The 21,090-nt window shown below is 42.1% G+C and overlaps 1 protein-coding gene across 2 annotated transcripts in view; it reads left to right on the plus strand.

The window, feature by feature from the left end:
• kank3 (KN motif and ankyrin repeat domains 3) overlaps positions 1 to 21,090 on the plus strand; it is an 88,108-nt gene that overhangs the window by 45,142 nt on the left and 21,876 nt on the right. For both annotated transcript variants that reach the window (XM_034180085.1, XM_034180084.1), the window contains exons 4-10: positions 5,781 to 7,553; positions 7,914 to 8,016; positions 13,387 to 13,605; positions 13,837 to 13,927; positions 14,084 to 14,303; positions 14,514 to 14,656; positions 19,648 to 19,848. In XM_034180085.1, coding sequence (XP_034035976.1) covers positions 5,781 to 7,553; positions 7,914 to 8,016; positions 13,387 to 13,605; positions 13,837 to 13,927; positions 14,084 to 14,303; positions 14,514 to 14,656; positions 19,648 to 19,848 — 2,750 coding nt within the window. The remainder of the gene's footprint in view (positions 1 to 5,780; positions 7,554 to 7,913; positions 8,017 to 13,386; positions 13,606 to 13,836; positions 13,928 to 14,083; positions 14,304 to 14,513; positions 14,657 to 19,647; positions 19,849 to 21,090) is intronic.

A 21,090-nucleotide genomic window follows, 5' to 3' on the forward strand; every position in this document is an offset into this window, starting at 1 on the left:
TGTTCATGTGTCAAACAGTCGTGGGGACACACTCCTTGGCTAAAACCTTCAGTCACCATTCCCCTGTTGCATGTATTGAATATTGTCAATTTGTGTGATAAGTTAGAATGTCTACTTTATTTCCAAAAAATAACAGTTACAAGATTTATTTCTGTTTTTCTTCAGATGTCTGATGTTCACTTTACATACAACACGATGAATGCCTCTTTAAACAGCATGGGAGATTCCAGAATGTGAAGGAATTACTTTTAAAAGCTTCTGAATGACTAATTGACAAAATTAGGGATTAATTATTTGGGGAGGTGATGGTCTAGTGGTTAAGGTGTTGGGCTTGAGTCCACAAGATCATGGGTTCAAATCCCCACCTGACTGGAAAATCACTAAGGGCCCTTGAGCAAGGCCTTTAATCCCCTATTGCTCCCGGTGTGTAGTGAGCGCCTTGTATGGCAGCACCCTGGCTTCTTCTTCTTTGTCTTTCGGCTGTTCCCGTTAGGGGTCGCCACAGCAGATCAATCGTTTCCATCTCACCCTGTCCTCTGTATCTTCCTCTGTTACACCAACCACCTGCATGTCCTCTCTCAGCACATCCATGAACCTCCTCTTTGGTCTCCCTCTTCTCCTCCTGCCTGGTGGCTCCATCCTCAGCATCCTTCTCCCTATATACCCTGGGTCCCTCCTCTGCACATGTCCAAACCATCTCAATCTCGCCTCTCTGACTTTGTCTCCAAACCGTCCCACCTGAGCTGTCCCTCTGATATGTTCATTCCTAATCTTGTCCATTCTTGTCACTCCCAAAGAGAATCTCAACATCTTCAGCTCTGCCACCTCCAGCTCTGCCTCCTGTCTTTTTGTTAGTGCCACTGTCTCTAAACCATACAACATAGCTGGTCTCACTACTGTTTTGAAAACTTTCCCCTTCACTGTTGCTGATATTCTTCGGTCACAAATCACTCCTGCCACCTTTCTCCACCCACTCCACCCTGCCTGCACTCTCTTCTTCACCTCTCTACCACACTCTCCATTACTTTGAACAGTTGACCCCAAATATTTAAACTCATCTACTTTCACCACTTGTACTCCTTGTAACTACACTATTCCACTGGGCTCCCCTCTCATTCACACACATGTACTCAGTCTTGCTTCTACTGACTTTCATTCCCCTTCTCTCCAAAGCATATCTCCACTTCTCCAGACTAGACTCAACTTGCTCTCTACTCTCACTAGAGATCACAATGTCATCTGCAAACATCATAGTCCATGGGGACTCCTGTCTGATCTCATCTGTCAACCTGTCCATCACCACTGCAAACAAGAAAGGACTCAGAGCTGATCCTTGGTGTATTCCCACCTCCACCTTGAATGAGTCTGTCATTCCGACTGCGCATCTCACCGCTGTCACACTATTCTTGTACATGTCCTGCACTACCCTAACATACTTCTCTGCCACTCCAGACTTCCTCATACAATGCCACAACTCTTCTCTTGGCACCCTATCATAAGCTTTTTCTAAGTCCACAAACACACAATGTACTTTTCCAACAGTATTCGCAGAGCAAACATTGCATCTGTAGTGCTCTTTCTCGGCATGAAACCATATTGCTGCTCACAGATCTTCACCTGCTTTCTAAGCCTAGCTTCTACTACTCTTTCCCATAACTTCATGCTGTGGCTGATCAGCTTTATGCCTCTGTAGTTACTGCAGCTCTGCACATCACCCTTGTTCTTGAAAACAGGAACCAGCACACTTCGTCTCCACTCCTCAGGCATCCTCTCACTTTCCAAGATTTTATTAAACAATCTGGTTAGAAACTCTACTGCCATCTCTCTTAGACATTTCCATGCCTCCATTGGAATGTCATCTGGACCAACTGCCTTTCCACTCTTCATCCTCTTCATAGCAGCCCTCACTTCTTCCTTGCTAATCTCTTTTACTTCCTGATTTACTCTCACCACATCATCCAGCCTTTTCTCTCGCTCATTTTCTTTATTCATCAACTCTTCAAAATATTCCCTCCACCTTCTCAGCACACACTCCTCACTTGTCAGCACATTACCATGTGCATCTTTTACCACCCTAACCTGCTGCACATCCTTTCCAGCTCTGTCCCTTTGTCTGGCCAATCGGTACAAGTCCTTTTCTCCTTCCTTACTATTCAACTTCTTGTACAGCTCGCAATATGCCTTTTCCTTTGCTTTTGCCACTTCTCTTCTCGCCTTACGCCGCATCTCCTTGTACTCCTGTCTACTTTCTTCATCTCTCCGACTATCCCAAAACTTTTTCGCCAGCCTCTTTCTCCTTATGCTTTCCTGGACCTCTTCATTCCACCACCAAGTCTCCTTGTCTTCCTTCCACTGTCCAGATGTCATACCCAGTACTGCCCTAGCTGTCTCCCTCACCACATCTGCAGTACTTTTCCAGTTGTCCAAAATTGCTTCCCCTCCAACTAGTGCTTCTCTCACCTGCTCGCTAAATTTCACACAACAGTCTTCCTCCTTCAGCTTCCACCATCTGATCCTTTGTTGAGCTCTCACTCTCTTCTTCTTCTTTACCTCTAAAGTCATCCTACAAACAACCATCCTATGCTGTCTAGTGACACTCTCTCCTGCTATCACCTTACAGTCTGTGATTTCTTTTAGCTTGCATCTCCTATAAAGAATGTAGTCCACCTGTGTGCACCTTCCTCCACTCTTATATGTTACCCTGTGCTCCTCCCTTTTCTTAAAGTAGGTATTCACCACAGCCATTTCCATCCTTTTTGCAAAATCAACTACCATCTGTCCTTCCCCATTCCTATCCTTGATACCATATCTACCCATTACTTCGTCATCACCTCTGTTCCCTTCACCAACATGCCCATTGAAGTCTGCTCCTATCACCACTCTTTCATGCTTGGGCACACTCTCCACCACCTCATCTAACACACTCCAGATATCTTCTTTCTCCTTCATCTCACAACCTACCTGTGGGGCATATGCACTGATGATATTCATCATCACCCCTTCAATTTCCAACTTCACACTCATCACCCTGTCAGACACTCGCTTAACCTCCAACACACTTTTAACATACTCTTCCTTTAAAATGACCCCAACACCATTTCTCTTCCTGTCCTCACCATGGTACAACAACTTGTACCCACCGCCGATGCTCCTGCTCTTACTTCCCTTCCACTTGGTCCCTTGCACACACAATATGTCTACCTTTCTCCTCTCCATCATATCAGCCAGCTCTCTCCCTTTACCAGTCATACTACCAACATTCAAAGTCCCCACTCTCATTTCCACCCTTCTAGTTTTCTTCTTCTCCCACTGTTCGTGGCAACGTTTTCCTCCTCTTCTTCGTCGTCTTCGCTCAAATTATGGCAGCACCCTGACATCGGGGTGAATGTGAGGCATAATTGTAAAGCGCTTTGAGCATCTGATGCAGATGGAAAAGCGCTATATAAATGCAGTCCATTTAATTAGGGAGTCATATTTATTAGGAGGCAGTATTTATGGGTCTAACTATAGAGCCTGTAGTAATCCCTAATTATGCCAGTCATTCAGAAGCTTTTACAAGTAACTTAATCAATTTCTGGAATCCTCCACAATGTTTAAAGAGGTATACATCTCTGTGTATGTAAAGTCTTGGCATGCTGAAAAACTGAAATGTCTATCTTGTAACTATTATTTTTAAATACCTTTTAATAGTAATAATACACTGCAAAAAGGGACATCTAAAAACATGATAAAAACACTAAATCTGAGGGAAATTATCTTTCTGCATGGACAGATCATTTCACTTGACAAGGTGTCTTGAATTTAGTTCGTTAAATCTAGAAATGAGCATACCGAACGCTTAAAATAAAAAATTAACCCTTAAAACAAGATAAATGATTTAACACTTCTAATCTCTAATCACTTTTAATCTTGGTAAGAACTAAATAATTTGCAGTGTACCAAGATAAAAAAAACACACTTCAGATGTAGAAGTGTTAGATAATCATTTATTATTATTTTGTTTTAAGTTGAAAAGTTGCATTAGTTCCTTTGAGATTTTTTTATTGTGAGTAGAAAATGACAGTGATACATTTTGGCAACAATTGTTGCCAGTGGGGCAAAACGGGTTAAGGGTTAATTTCTTATTTTAAGTGTTCGACATGTTTATTTATGTTTGACAAAATGGAATTTGTCCAGTGGGGGAAAACTGAGTCTATATGCTTTATAACCAAGGTTTATATGAACTTATGCCCACAGCTGTACTGTAAGGAACTTTCTTTTTGAATACAGAATAATTTGATGGATCCTGCCAACACCACATTGATTTTCCATGTCATATCAGGAAAGCTCAGAACTCCACCAAAACAAAAATAAACTTAGAAATCCTTCCTGTTACTTACATTGTAGATGTCACACATCTGACACCAAATGAAGCTCTTATACACAATTTAAATATATTTTAGGTCTTAAAATACTTCTTCTTGTGGTCTAACAAGTCCAATGTCTTAAAATTTGAGACACTGGACTTGTTAGACCCAGTGATTTCCCTAATATATTACTAAGAAATGCGTTACTCTAATCTGACCCTTTTTTTCAGTAACGAGTAATCTAACGCGTTAATCTTTCCAAATCAGTAATAAGATTAAAGTTACTTCTCCAAGTCACTGTGCGTTACTATTATTATTGCATTGCGGGTTGATCGCAGCATTAAACTAGGCCTGTGGGCAGGAGGTTGGGGTTCGACTGAACTGCCCACTTTCAGCGAGCTGTGAGCTTTTCATCCGTGGTTTTCAGCAGCAGCTCTGAGTTGACAAAACAGTCGTTGTCTTTCAAACTGTGAGGATAACAGTACACCTGCATTGAGCTTTACAAAGACATTTTTACACTCTTTTTCCCCTTTATTTAAAACTCTGAGGCGCTCTGTGTATCCTCGCTAAAAACAGCTGATCCGTGACGCGTTACAACTAACACTTTTTTCCACCCAAGTGCGCCTAAACTCTCTTTCTGAGGAGGACATCACGTAAAAAACACTGACAAAAAATTTGTTACCTGTCAATCTGGTCGTGTTTTCTGCATAAACACGTTATCCATTCTTCCTGCTCAAAAGCTAAAGCAGGGGCGAATCCAGATGGAAAAGGGGCAGGGCAGGGATGTGGCCCCACACAACACCCCTAGATTAAAGGTCCACTTTTGAAGCCTTTTTTTTTTACTACTACTACTACTACTACTACTACTACTACTACTAAGAATAATAATACTTATAATAATAATAATTTCAACAAGTAAACTGTTTAGACAGAATTAAAATGTTAGAATGAATTTAATAGTTACATTTATAAACAATGTAGGTTAGAAATGGCAAGTTTTACCATTACAGTTAAATATGAGGTCAAGAAAGATATCTTTATTTTTAATAAAACAAGTATTTATGTTCAGTGAAGTCAAGAAAGGGTGACTATAAAATGAATATTGGGAAAATGGGTTGTCATTTTCATTTTGCAGTGGCAGGGGGGGTGTTGTCAGTAGCTGCTGAAAGTAACTAATAAAGTAACTAGTAATCTAACTTAGTTACTGTTGAAAATGAGTAAGTTACTTTTCCAAGGAGTAATCAGTAATTAGTAACTGGATTACTTTTTCAAAGTAACTGTGGTGACACTGGTTAGACCACAATTGGAATGAGTCAGAACTCAAAATATTTGTTTGTGACACATTTTTACAGTGGTTTGTATAACTTACATGTTCTTACTGCAGCGCATCGCTAAAGTTGACATTTTGCAAATTCATGTCTATTTTTCAAACAGATTTGGACTCTCCATTCCTGTACTCTAGTCAAGAGGGCATTGAGCAGCCAGCATCTTACTCTGTTCAGACACCATATGGCTTCCAGCTTGACTTGGATTTTCTAAAATATGTAGAAGAGATAGAGAGTGGACACAACCTCCGGCGTGCACCCATCACCTCCCGCCGTTCTGGTCGTGTGGTCAGACTCTCTCAGAGGAGCCCGAGTGTGGGGGGACATACAAGTGGCTGGACATCCACAGAGTCTCTTGCTTCAGTATCGAGTGAGGATGGTAGAGCACCTCCACCACCGCCACCTCGTAACCGCATTGGCTCAGCACCGTGCGAGGGTGTGTCACTTTCCCCTGTCACTGTCCTTGGTGTGTCTGCGCTTTCGCCTGGTGCCAAAGTGCCGCCAACTCCCCCACAGCGCAACCTTAGAGTTGAACGAACTCTTCTGGAAACCAGCCGGCGGCTACAACAGGAACAAAACCACCATCATCAGAATGGTGGCCGTTTTCATCTTGGAGATCCTCCCAAACCACTTTTACCCTCTTCAAACATTCTGCAATCACAGAGTAGCTGGACAAAACCCAGTCCACAGACCTCTGGTCGTAGTACACCAGCTGCTGGCACCACAGTAGCTCCAGTACCCCCCAGTCAGTTGCAGACAGTTAGAGAGCAGATGGCTACAGCCTTGAAACAGCTGAAGGAGATGGAAGAACGGGTAAAGGGTGTTCCAGCACTTGAGCAAGAGGTTGCCAAACTTCGTGCAGAGAAAGATAGGCTTCTCTTGGCACTTCAGGAGAAAAAAATGGCCATGATGGAGGCCCAAAAGAGGCAACAATCCACAGAGTCCACCCAAACTGACCACTGTATCTTAAGTAAGGGGACTCCACCACCTTCACCTAGTCGCACTGGCCTTCGAAAACCTGTGGAGATAAAAAGGCTGACTGAGAGATTTGAAGGAAAGGATGAGAAAGTTAGCAGACCTTTATTAAAAGTTTTAGGAAAAGCTCCAGAGGAAGTTTCATTGGTTGAGAAGAAATCCATAGCTGTTGGAGATGACATGCCAATTGACTCTGTTGTTTTGTACTACAGCCAAGGTGTTAAAGATGCTTCTGAAGGCACCACTGTAACTGTTTCAGAAAAAAGCACAGGAGCAGAATCCCTTAGGGTTCATGAAGAGGGAATACAGGTCAGTGCTGAGACAGAAGACTGTGGAGTTTGGGTTATGGAGTCACTTCTTGGAGTAACTAGTGAGGCACAGCGAGAGATAGAAACTTTACAGGACACCATTAAATTCCAGCAGGAATCCATTCTGACTTTGGAGGACCAGCTTTGTGCGGCCAACAATGACCTAGAAATTCTTAGGGCTGAAATCAAGGCACAAACATCCAAAGTCACATTTGAGAAAGGTATTCTTGCCAAACCCTCCATGACAAATGCTCATGTAGAGACATTGTCTTGTGTGTTAAAGCATGTTGAAGTTTTGTGCCGTCCCGAGGTTACTGATGTCTATGTAGGTGAGACATTGCCAGCTGATCAGACAGAACAGGGCACCCAGACTGATGCTGCAGTGGAACCGTCTCAGTCATTTGCTGTTCCTGTGGTGAGCATTGGGTGCCAATGGGAAAATTTCTTTGAAGGAAAGAGTGAGGAGCAGAAAGCTGCAACTCTAAAGAAGAGACAGTTAACCATTGCTGAATATAAGGTTTCACCAGAAGAAATGGTCAGTATGACTGAGATGAAAGGAGATCAAGATGACAAACCTGCAACTAGCAGCACCAAGATAGGTGAGTACTCTGTGTGTACTGCAGTAATGAAAGACTTTTTCATTTACAAGTTTTCAGTGGATGTCCTTCCTGAAGGCTCTACTTCTACATGGACAAATATGTGGAAATAACATTAATACATCAAGTGCACGTGCTCTTGTACACAGCTCACAGAGGTTTTATTCATAACAAAAACAGTGGACTGAAGTTATGCAAGGCATTATTTTAATGAACTGGGTAACTGTTTTATAGATTTATAAATGTAATGCCATTGTTTTCCAGTGATGTACTCTGATAGTGTACTTTTGTTGACATTAAGTGGCTCCCTTACTTGTTTTGTTTGAACTATTGTTTGATTCATCTCCTTCCTTTTGGCCCTAGGTATGCTGAAATCAATCATGAAGAGGAAGGATGGGAGTAACACTGGCGAGAATCACACAGTGAGCAAGAAGAGCCTTCAGTTTGTTGGCATTCTAAATGGCGGGTGGGTAACATGAAACTTTTTTTGTGTCGTTAAAATAAACTAAGGCGCTGTAGACATCCTGTTGATTAGAAATAAGGAATCCAGAAGGTCAAAAGTTTGACAAGCTCAATACCAAACTTAATCTCACTAATTGTACCATTTCTACATAAAGACCCATTCCCACAACCAGTGATGCCGGTAACGCGTTACTTAGTAACGCGTTACTCTAATCTGACCACTTTTTTTAGTAACGAGTAATATAACGCGTTAATCTTTCCAAATCAGTAATCACATTAAAGTTACTTCTCCATGTCACTGTGCGTTACTATTATTTTTCATTGTGGGTCGATAGCAGCATTAAACTTGGTCTGTGGGCAGGAGGTCGGGGTTCGACTGAACTGCCCACTTTAAGCGAGCTGTGAGCTTTTCATCCACGGTTTTTTGCAGCTGCTCGACTCGTCGTCTCCTCTTAAAGCACGGTGATCAGCACACCTGCACTGAGCTTTACAAAGACATTTTTATACTTTTTTTCCTCCTTTATTTAGAGCTGAGCTGAGCCGCTCCGTATCTGCACGTTAAAACAGCTGATCCTCCGCGACGCGTCAACAACTAACACTATTTTCCACTCAAATGCACCTAAACTCTCTTTCTGAGGACCACATGATGTGAAAACACAATAAAACTTTCTTACCTGTAAATCTGGTCACGTTTTCTGCATAAATAAATGTTATCCATTCTTTGTGCTCAAACGCCAAAGTGGGGGCGAATCCAGATGGAATGGGGGCGTGGGGGAGGGATGTGCCCCCCTCACAACACCCCTAGATTAAAGGTCCAGTTTTGAAGCCGTTTTTTTACTACAACTACTAATACTACTTAAAATAATATTAATTTCGACAAGTAAAATATTTAGAGAGAATTTAAATGTTAGAAAAATGCTAGAATGAATTTAATAGTTACATTTATAAACAATGTAGGTTCGAAATTGCAAGTTTTACTGTTACAGTGCTGTCAACAGTTAAATATGAGGTCAAGAAAGAGGTCTTTATTTTACTTTTTATAAAACAAGTATTTATTTTCATTGAAGTCAAGAAAGGGTGACTATAAAGTAAGTTTTGGCAAAACAGGTATCATTGTCATGTTGAGGTGGCAGAGGGTTGTTGTCGGCAGCTGGGAAAAGTAACTAAAAAAAGTAACTAGTAATCTAACTTAGTTACTTTTACAATTGAGTAATCAGTAAAGTAACTAAGTTACTTTTTCAAGGAGTAATCAGTAATCAGTAATTGGATTACTTTTTCAAAGTAACTGTGGCAACACTGCCCACAACACACCTGAATTTTGACTATGACACCACCATGGAAATCATGGTGAGTCTTGGGTATAGGCTTTGTGATGTCTTTGATTCTTGAGCATTCTTGATAAGTTCTGATGGTACAAAATGTGACCATGACTGTTTTAAACTGTCAAACCTGATGTTAAGCTTTTTCAAATCTTCTTGTAATCCTGCACTCTTGCTGGCACCTTGAAGGCAATCCTGGACATTCTGGGATATTCACATCAAGCTGTGTTTGCAAATTTACAAAGGACTGTACTACCACTAAATCTTTCAGGAATCAAACCAAATCAGCCAGAATGGGGGAAAAAGCCAAACTTTGAGGCACAGTCAGGAGAGACAGACATTTGGACAGCCGCATACAAATGCCGTTTGAATACTAAGAATGTGGGTGGATCCTGCCTTGACTGATTTGTGTACATCCCATACGTATGATTATGAATGTGGTTCAGCTGTAGGTGGAACACAGTACATATACCAAAAATGCTGTGAGAATGCAGTATGAATAACAAGAATGAACTGGAATGCTGTGTGGGTGTGGTCCAATCACCACATGAAGTCTGGAGTGGAAAGCAAGCAAGGGGAGGGGCGTGGCAGAGTGAGCACTGTGGTCCGCTATCTTTTGAAGACCTGCCCTGTCTTCTTGCTGGATGTCAGATGATATCCAGCCTGTGAACTGTGAACATGTAAACCAGTGTCCTCTGACAGTGCATGTAACCTTGTCTGTTCAGCGTATTAAGGCCATCAGAACACCAAGGTGCACACCCACAACTGTTATTACTGCTGCGGACACCGGTAATAGCCACTAGTCTGCTGTGTAACACAGTAATCCCATAATCAGGGGACCCTGGACAACATATAACAGTACAAATATTGGATAACATACGTGATCCAGAAGGGAGGTAAGGCAGGTCCTGACAGTAAAGCATCATACAGCAGCCACACGCCCCCCCCATTGCATGCTCTTTCTCTCTCTCCAGGAAATCAGCTCTGTAGCTGTGCCCTGCGTGGCACAGCGATCAGGTGATCCAGCCTCACGCACGTGCAGTGGGTGATCAGATGAAATGAGCTCAAGCACACCCAACAGGGTGATCAGATGATTCAGCCTCACGCCTTTCCCCTCTCCAGGATTAGGTTCATGAGATGACCTCACTGTGGTTCATGCGTGTGTCCTGCCAATCAGTTAATGCTTCACATGACGTATTGTCTGGACTTTGCATTTGTGTGTCACAAGCCCTGAAGTGCAGTGGTGCATCCGCCGTCCGGCTAGATGGCGCGCGTTGTACCGCTGGATGGTGCGTCATATGTGATATATACAGGGTGTACACAAAAAACTCCTTGGTTTCAAATATGTATAATATCAAAAGTCACATGAATAATGTTACAATTTTGGTATCAACAGTTGCAGAAACTCATCAAGTTTTTTTCTCTTTTTCAGATTGTTCTTCTTCAAAATTGTAAAATTATTGATGTGACTTTTGATATTATAAATATTTGAAACCAAGGAGTGTTTTTGTGTGTCACCCTGTATTTCGTGGTGGACGAGGCATGTGCCGTCAGCGCTTGGCTAATGTGGCCGTCTCATGGAGCTCCCAGGATGACAGGGGTCTTATCACAGGATGCAGCCTGGCTGCTGTTTGCCTTGCACTGTGAGCCACATCTGGAGCCCTTCCAAAGGTGACTTTCTATTTCATTTACAGTAGTGTTCAGAATAATAATAGTGCTATGTGACTAAAAAGATTAATCCAGGTTTTGAGTATATTTCTTATTGTTACATGGGAAACAAGGTACCAGTAGATTCAGTAGATTCTCACAAATCCAACAAGACCAAGTATTCATGATATGCGCACTCATAAGGCTATAACATTGGGCTAGTAGTGTGGCATTCAGTCAGTGAGTTCGTCAATTTTGTGGAACAAACAGGTGTGAATCAGGTGTCCCCTATTTAGGGATGAAGCCAGCACCTGTTGAACATGCTTTTCTCTTTGAAAGCCTGAGGAAAATGGGACCTTCAAGACATTGTTTAGAAGAACAGTGTAGTTTGATTAAAAAGTTGATTGGAGAGGGGAAAACTTATACGCAGATGCAAAAAATTATAGGCGGTTCATCTACAATGATCTCCAATGCTTTAAAATGGACAAAAAAAAAAAACAGACGCGTGGAAGAAAACGGAAAACATCCATCAAAATGGATAGAAGAATAACCAGAATGGCAAAGGCTCACCCATTGATAAGCTCCAGGATGATCAAAGACAGTCTGGAGTTACCTGTAAGTGCTGTGACAGTTAGAAGACGCCTGTGTGAAGCTAATTTATCCCCCGCAAAGTCCCTCTGTTAAATAAGACGTGCAGAAGAGGTTACAATTTGCCAAAGAACACATCAACTGGCCTAAAGAGATATGGAGGAATATTTTGTGGACCGATGAGAGTAAAATTGTTCTTTTTGGGTCCAAGGGCCACAGACAGTTTGTGAGATGACCCCCAAACTCTGAATTCAAGCCACAGTTCACAGTGAAGCATGGTGGTGCAAGCATCATGATATGGGCATGTTTCTCCTACTATGGTGTTGGACCTATATATCGCATACCAGGTATCATGGATCAGTTTGGATATGTCAAAATACTTGAAGAGGTCATGTTGCCTTATGCTGAAGAGGACATGCCCTTGAAATGGGTGTTTCAACAAGACAATGACCCCAAGCACACTAGTAAACGAGCAAAATCTTGGTTCCAAACCAACAAAATTAATGCCTCACAGATGTGAAGAAATCATGAAAAACTGTGGTTATACAACTAAATACTAGTTTAGTGATTCACAGGATTGCTAAAAAAGCAGTTTGAACATAATAGTTTTGAGTTTGTAGCATCAACAGCAGATGCTACTATTATTGTGAACACCCCTTTTCTACTTTTTTTTACTAATAGCCCAATTTCATAGCCTTAAGAGTATGCATATCACGAATGCTTGGTCTTGTTGGATTTGTGAGAATCTACTGAATCTACTGGTACCTTGTTTCCCATGTAACAATAAGAAATATTCTCAAAACCTGGATTAATCTTTTTAGTCACATAGCACTACTATTATTCTGAACACTACTGTATATTGCCATGGTTTGAAATACAGTTGGAATGCCATTCCAGTGCTGCCCCTTCGGGAGCAGCAGCGTGGCGTATCTGCTTGTGGTGTTAAAGCTATGATGATCATATTATTTCACCTACATTATTTAACCCAATGGGGGGGAATGACAATGTATCTGTAATAAAAGGTTTATTATGGATATAACAATCTGGTCAGATGTCCACTCTGCTCTGAGACGCATTGACTGGCAGTGACACACGGTGCTTTCAGCTTGATTTGCAATGTTCACGTCTAGTTCACAAGATTAATACGTGCCACAGACATCGCACATAACAATATTTCCTTTGCGCACCTTCGAACGGGATCCAGTGGAGGTGCGTGTATGACTCATCCATTGCACAATCAGGACATGCTGGCTGGATTTGACATGCCTGACCATGGCAAATGCCTCTTGAGCATGATAAGACTGTTCTGAATGCTGTTTTGATGCCATAAGAATATTTAGAATGCAGTCAGATTGTGGTCAGACTGCACATGGACTGCTGTTCGATTGTTTTTCCAATTTCACTGCACCATGATTGTTTTGAACATGAGCAAAACATTCGAGACGGCCACATGACTGTGCTCGACTGCACTCAGAATGCTGTCCGACGTTTGACTGCGCACTTCCTGAACGTGGGTCAAATTTTCATTTGGACTGGATTTAGGCTCATTCGGCATCTAGTGTGACAGGGGTATAAAGTCTTGCTAATGTTGTGCTAAATCATAGTGGTTCTTGGTTGAATCATTGTTATCCTATTGTATGGCATAATAAGGTCATCGTGGTGTTGTACAGAAGTCTGGCAAGTTGGCAGGATGTAGTTGAGATTTGACATGGCCAATTTAACATGCTTTATTTGCCGACAGTCATGGCTAAAATCAAGTATGTGGGAAAGGGGCTTTACAGAGATTGCTCACAGTTTCACCAAATATATATGCCTGTTAGATATGAATCTACTTCCAGTGAAGATGAAGAAGAGGAAGAGGAGAAGAGTTCCTCAGGGGAAAGTGTAGAAGGGGAGTGTTTGGACAGCACAGAAGAGGATGAGGCAGCTTTGGAGGAAGAAACATCTGATGAGGAGAGGAACGTCAACATGGATGAGAGTGATACTGATGAGGAGACGCTGAGAACACAAAATTATGCATCTAATGTTGTGAAAGAGAAGTATGTTGTTTCTACGATATAAAGAGCAAATGATGGCAATTATCATAGCAACTAATGTAATTTCAGTCTGCTGATGTGAACATGAATACTACAAAGTTTTGGTGCATGGCAAAAATAAAGTTTTACCATGTGACAGAAATATACATGAAAGTACTTCAAGATAGACAATTTTACATGGAGAAAGATGAACTGCTAAAAGCTGAGTCTCTAATACGAATATGTTTGTCACAGATTTGAACTGAGTGCAAAAATGCGTGAAGCCTGCCTCATTCTGAAGAACCACATGAACGATGACATTAAAACACTGAAGAGTAAGGAAGTGGTGCGTTTCTGCATGTGTCCTCAAACTATTTTCTATCTTACATTTACTGTCCTTAGATTACTTGTGAATACTTTGGATATAGCTTCTATGCCTCGCATGATGTTTTGCTTGATTTTCTGTACCCTACTCATAACTGATGATTTTTTCCCCCCTCAGCTTTCCAGCACCCACACTGTGCAGCTGGAGTGGTTCCGGATCTCTAGTGCAAAAATGGCTCAGCCATCACGAGTCTCAGACTACCTGATGGCGTTCTCTGAAGTGTCGACATTGCTGCTTGAGCACATAGTCAACATGACTGATGGCAATGGCAACACCGCTCTTCACTATAGCGTCTCACATTCCAACTTTGGTGTGGTGGGGCTGCTGCTTAACACAGGTCAGAGATCTTTGGAGAAGGAAGAGAAAAAAACCTGAGAGGATACTGGCTAAATAATACTAATATCAGCAAACATATTGCATGCTGTCCTTCTGAGATTAAACTGATGTAGTTGTCACGACACTAGTTTGCATTCATGTAAGTTGCTAATTTTGCAGTTTGCATTACTGTGCTTAACTGCACAGTAATGAAGTCATGTGTTGCCCACAGGGGTGTGCTCGGTGGATAAGCAGAACAAGGCGGGCTACACGGCCATTATGCTGGCTGCGCTCTCCACTGTGAAGGAGGATGATGACATGGCTGTGGTCAAAAAACTCTTCAGTCAGGGTAATGTCAACGCCAAGGCCAGCCAGGCAAGTCATCATCAGTCCACCGTGTGTAGTAATATCTTTGAAATGCAAAGAACAGTTTCAATTAATCTTGGTGGATAGGCACGCTTTGTACATGAGGCCCCTGCTGTGTTGGGGCTAACAAATGTACCAGAAAATTGACGAGTCAAAAAATAGGTCCTAGCATGGTTAGGGTTATAACGCTTTATGCACATTCATCAATCAATCCAGAGATATCCAGATGTACAGCACATCAGATAGGCAATTTCAGCATGAGCCACGAGCACAGGCAAAACAACAGACCCCTCCAAGCAGAAATATCATTAATGGTCCTTACAATGTTGTTGTTTCTCCTTTGGCTGCCCCTATTTAGTTCAGAGTCACCACAGCAGAGCCAGTACAGATCATGCATTGGGATTTGGGAAGTTTTATACCAGATGCCGTTCCTCATGTAACTCCAGTTTTCTCTGGAGAAATACACTCATGCCTTCATCAAACTAAGAGGTCTCCCTTGTAAGTACTGGGTTAACTGCAGAGGACAAGTTTTGTTGTATGTATGTATAAGTGGCTCTACTCTACTCTTTTCTACTCTCCTATTTTACTCTTCCATTTTAGATATTTAGATATACCTTTGTATACTGGCATAGTTCCACCTTGGAATTGGAATATAATATATATCTTACTGAATTTTCATGTGCAATGACAGTCAAGTTTATATACTATGCTACTATACTATAAACTGTTAGGCTCTGTTAGGCTAAGAGCTAAGTACATCATTCTGCTGTTCATATGGGTCTGTAACTGTTAATAAAGCCAGTTATGGGCTTTATTATATACAGTTTATATACTATACTACTATACTATAAACTGTTAGGCTAAGAGCTAAGTACATCATTCTACTGTTCATATGGGTCCGTAATTGTTAATAAAGACAGTTAAAACAAAAGCTACATAGTTCATGACGACCAACCCGGAAGTAAACAAAACTGTTGCACATTGGAGCCGTCTCTTCGCAATAGCATGCGCGAAGCCGTTATGCCTGTGAAAACCGTTGACTAAGGTGAGGCGGCTAATGTACAAGTTTAACCGTCAATGTGAAATGGTGATTAGAAGGATAATGTTGGGTGACCAACTGTAGTCAACTTAGAAAGTTTAATAGACTAAAAGACTTTATGAAAACGGGCCGAGGTGTAACTGACTTTAGCCCACTAACCACCCCTACTCCCTTGTCCTTTCCATTAGAGAAACCCAGAGGTGAACTGTTCCCCGCATGCCCCTCCCCTTTCTCACACTGCCTCTGTGTACCATCCTTCTCAACAAGCAAGGGTGCCTGTGCAGGTGCAGGGGGCGCCAATTTGCCACTTCTACACACAGTTGCAAGAAAGCCGTTTTGCAGTGCAGATGATTTTTTTTTTTAAGTGCTCATGCACACTGTGCTGTGGCTGCTGCACTATTGCACTATTGTGTGGTGTTGCACTATTTCTTCAGACTTCAGTATCAAACTACACTTAAATGTCTCAAGGCAAAGGATAAGTTCTCAGGCTAAAACATGTGTTGTTCAGTGTAAACATTTCAGTCAAGAGTTTAGTAATCCAGCACTAAACGTATTAAAGTGAAAACATACGCTTAAATAATTGGCCATGGAGTTGATTTACTTTAGAAAATGTTTAGTGAGACTGTCTGGTGTAAATCGGTTGACTTTAATAGACCAAGTAATGGTTTTATTACTCGGTTTATCTAATCAGCTGGTGAACTGTACGTGTTGGGAATCGAGGCCTGAGATGTTTTCATTTATCTGAGTCACAGGACTGAATCTGGAGTATTACAGACTAAATTACTGGTGTTTATTGTTGCTGTGAGGAAGACAACACAAGGTGCCCATTGAGAGTTTTGAGTCAGGAGTCTAAACGTTGCAGTTTCTGCTGTGTAGATTTGTGTGATGTGGGTGAACACTTTTTGACTTTTAAGTTTTCTTACAGTTGTAATTTTTCAGTTTGCTTTGAAATCATCAGCTCAAAGGAAATTGCCAGTTATAATTACAATAGAGAAATATTTACATCCTGTTTGAAGTTGATTACTGGAATATGTGTCTTTTTTATATAACTTTAATCTCCACATTATGTTGAACGTGAGGACTGTAATAGTGTGAGAACTGTAATAGTGTGAGGAATGTAACTGTGAGGACTGTAATAGTGTGAAGACTAATAGTGTGAGGATTGTAATAGCGTAAGGACTGTAATACTGTGTGGAATGTAACTGAGGACTGTAAGTGTGAGGACTGTAATAGTGTGAGGAATGTAACTGAGGACTGTAAAGCCCCTTTCACACTGGGCCCACTTTCCGTTGCATCGTGCGGCGTCATGACGATGCCACGTTGAAGCAACTCAGTGCGGAGACGATGCAGCTCAATGCCACAACAGCGCGAGGGACGCAAAGGACGAAGCGAATCGGACGCCAAAAATTAAACGTTTAATTTTTTCTGCGTCCTGTGCTCGACGCAGAAATTCAGTGGTTTCAGCGCAAGTCAAGGCAACGCGACGGTACTCAACGTGACTGGAAGCCACACCGTCACAATACAACGTTACCCGATGCCAATGTATGATTCCTGCTGTGTTCCATTGTTCCCAAAGTATAAATCACACAGGACTGTTTTTATACTGTGTACACAATGCAGTAAATCTACACGCTCAAAGAGCACAGAAAAAAAAATATGCTGCTGATTGCAGCTCCTCGCTCTTCTCTCACAAATGTGTTTAAATAAAGTCCATAAAAGTCCTGCTCACAGACTGATTGCCAGAGACAGGACATGTCCACATCCATTAAAAAGTTCAGACATCTCCAGTCCATTCATGGACAATTCGTTCGTGTGCACAAATGTGAACAATTAAAAGAAAGAAAGAAGAAAAACTGTCTGGCTGCTGCAGTTCCTCACTCTTCCCTCAAACTCTCTCATCATTCTGTTAAGGACATAATGGACATAAATCCTGATCACAGACTGATTGCCAGAGACAGGACATGTCCACATCAAGTATAACTCCAGACATCTAGACATTTACTCACGGATGGTTCGTTCACGCACGCACGCAGCTCGCGGTCAAAGGAAGAAAGATAAACTAGAACAGAACACAGCGCAGACCTGCAGCTCAGCACAAGAACAAATATAAACGAGAAGCGGTATCACGGTGCACAGTCTGGCTGCAACCAAACTGTGCACTCTGGTTTCTCTGTGCAGAGAACCTGCAGGCTGCATTCTCACCTCCTCTCTGCCCCCTGCTGCGAGCACCTGACACAGACATTCCTGTGTCGTCAATACGCTACATGAAGCAGCTCGAAGCAGCCCAGTGTGAAAGGGGCTTTAGTGTGAGGACTGTAACTGAGGAGTGTAAGTATGAGGACTGTAATAGTGTGAGGACTGTAACTGAGGACTGTAAGTGTGAGGTCTGTAATAGTGTGAGGACTGTAACTGAGGAATGTAAGTGTGTGGACTGTAAGTGTGAGGACTGTAACTGAGGAGTGTAAGTGTGAGGACTGTAATAGTGTGAGGACTGTAAGTGTGAGGACTATAATAGTGTGAGGACTGTAATAGTGTGAGGACTGTAAGTGTGAGGACTGTAACTGAGGACTGTAAGTGTGAGGACTATAATAGTGTGAGGACTGTAATAGTGTGAGGACTGTAAGTGTGAGGACTAAAATAGTGTGAGGACTGTAATAGTGTGAGGACTGTAAGTGTGAGGACTATAATAGTGTGAGGACTGTAATAGTGTGAGGACTGTAAGTGTGAGGACTGTAACTGAGGACTGTAAGTGTGAGGACTATAATAGTGTGAGGACTGTAACTGAGGACTGTAAGTGTGAGGACTATAATAGTGTGAGGACTGTAACTGAGGACTGTAAGTGTGAGGACTATAATAGTGTGAGGACTGTAACTGAGGACTGTAAGTGTGAGGCAGCAACCTAAAGGGAAAATGAAGGAAAAGTATTAAAAGACAAGTCAGAACAATCAAATATACAAGAAACAAACTTTGCCCTTTCTGGATAATCATTTTACATTTCTGTTGTTTGACATCAAAACATAATTATAATGTAGTTGAAATTATTTTGTTAAACTTTTGCAGCAACAGCAGATTAACGACTTTACGGCACTTCACTCAGCACGTGCACTTAACGAACACGATCCTGTATCAGCGACCGAACAGTTCTGCTGCTGTCTCTGTGCACAGAAAGGCAATTCTTTTGGCTTCTCCTTTTTTACCACGGCACAGCCAGCGGTCTAGAGATCACTATGTGTGGGGGAGTCAGTCAGTCAGTCATGTGACATTTCAATTGTGAGTGAAATTACTTCAGTTGTTCTGGCCTGATTCTCATCAAACCTGGTATGTGCATTACACATAGTGATCCCAAGAAGCCTATTGATTTTTGGGAACAAAATCTCAAAGGTCAAGGTCACTGTCGTGTATGGTGTAAAAATCGTGAGCGCAATAACTTATTTCTTGTCTAATTGTCACCAAATGTGGTGTGTGTGTTCGACGTGGCGACTGTAAAACATCTTTTGGGGTCAAAAGACCAAAATCACCTCTGCAGAAAAGCCCCCCCTCCCAACAAAACAAAGTATACTTGCAACTGTTTTCTTAGTTAGTTTTTTATTTTTAAAACTCAGCACTGTCCTCATAATTATCAAGTTTTCACCTGAGAATTTTTTTCTTCTGTTGTGAAAAACTAATATTTAAAAAAAAAAGTGCTGTTACCAACTGTGGTCAAACGATAATGGTTCTGCCCTAAAAAGGAAATAATGTTTACAAAATGTTTGTGTATGTGTCTGAGAATTGTGTGTTCTCAAGCCTACGTTTCTGTTCATACAGTTTTGGATTATTAACAGGCGTGACATGAGTTAGCGGTTTCTCTTAGCCAAGATGTCCTGTTGTATGACTAGTGTGAATTTTCCTGAAACAGAATGAATTAAGTAATGTAACAAAGTCATAAATTTAAAAGCATACTAAAATCTCTGTCCATTCCCAGGCAGGTCAGACAGCATTGATGCTAGCTGTTAGCCATGGGCGGCAGGAGATGGTCCAAGCGCTGCTGGACTGCGGAGCCGATGTGAATGCGCAGGATGACGAGGGATCCACGGCGTTGATGTGTGCGAGCGAACACGGGCGAGCTGAGATTGTAAAACTGCTCCTGGCACAGCCTGGCTGCGACATATCCATCGTGGATAACGTAAGATGTTTACATTTTAGACATTTCACTGTCTTCAAGGAGCTGTTTTCTGGAAATATGTATTAACCTGCATCTAATCTTACAAGTATTCATTTTGTGCACACAAATGAATCTTAAAACTGTGCATATGAATGATTCATGTGTGAGCACCCCCGTGCCTGAGTGCCGCCTGCAGAAATAATTTGAGTGCTTGTTTCTGGTCTTCAGTTTATTCTGTGTTCTGGAAACTGCTCCTGTGAGGGGAAATTTGTCTTTGCAGAGTCCTCCCCTTAGCCCCTTGAATGTTGCACCAGTCTCCCCCCTTGCCATTACCTCATAATCTGTATGAACATGGAACGGGTGAGCATTGTTATTCACGGTTAATCCTGCAGCACAGGGAGTGATTTTGCAGAATAAACATCTATGTAAAAGGCAGAGCGAGCACGCCGGGACAGATGTGCAATGTTTTAGCGGCATGTTATATGATGCTGCCATGAGATTAAGAAGAAACAGATGCTACGTAACCTTCAGGAACCACAAAGCTACTGTTGAAATGTCTGCAAACTGCACCGTGACGTTTGGGAGCACACGACCCAGTGGGAAATGACAAAGGACCAAATGTCTTCATTGACATGATGTTTGGGGTGTTCATGGTCACACATCATTTGGGGTGATGAACAGGAGTATGCCACCTAACAATCACACACTGGTGCAGCATTATGATTGGTTCAGTGCAAACAAGCGAAGGCAGCATAATAAGGGTGTTATGGTTAGAGGTCCGGATGGGACCGGACCGGTCAGGCAATGGACTCAAATGCTCGGACCAATGACGAGAATGGAAGTGAACAAAAGGAGATTTATTTACAGTAATGGTGCAACAGAAGTAATAATGCTGAAGCTGGTATTGGAGCATGCAAAGTGAAGACATGGCCCACTCCAGGCGGTGGAAGCCGGGAGCTGCAGTGCACACGGAACCAGGTTTGGAGAGTAAGGACTGGTTGGAATCCAGGGCAGGACAGGACTTACAGCAACTGGAGCCAGGTGGCCACAAAACAGAGCTGAGGACGGAGGAACATTCTGAGGAGACGAGGAGACGATGGTGAGTGACTAGAGGTCTTTAACAACAGAATCTTCAGAGTTAGCATGGAGGCTCAGTTCAGGAATGTTCACAGTTCAGGAATGTTCAGAGGTCAGTAATGCAATTAAGCAGCAGTGCGTCTAATGATGCAGTTATGATGAGATATGCTTTGGAGAGAAGGGGAA

This window comes from Thalassophryne amazonica, chromosome 10, assembly GCF_902500255.1.
Source record: "Thalassophryne amazonica chromosome 10, fThaAma1.1, whole genome shotgun sequence".
NCBI classification, from domain to species: domain Eukaryota; kingdom Metazoa; phylum Chordata; class Actinopteri; order Batrachoidiformes; family Batrachoididae; genus Thalassophryne; species Thalassophryne amazonica.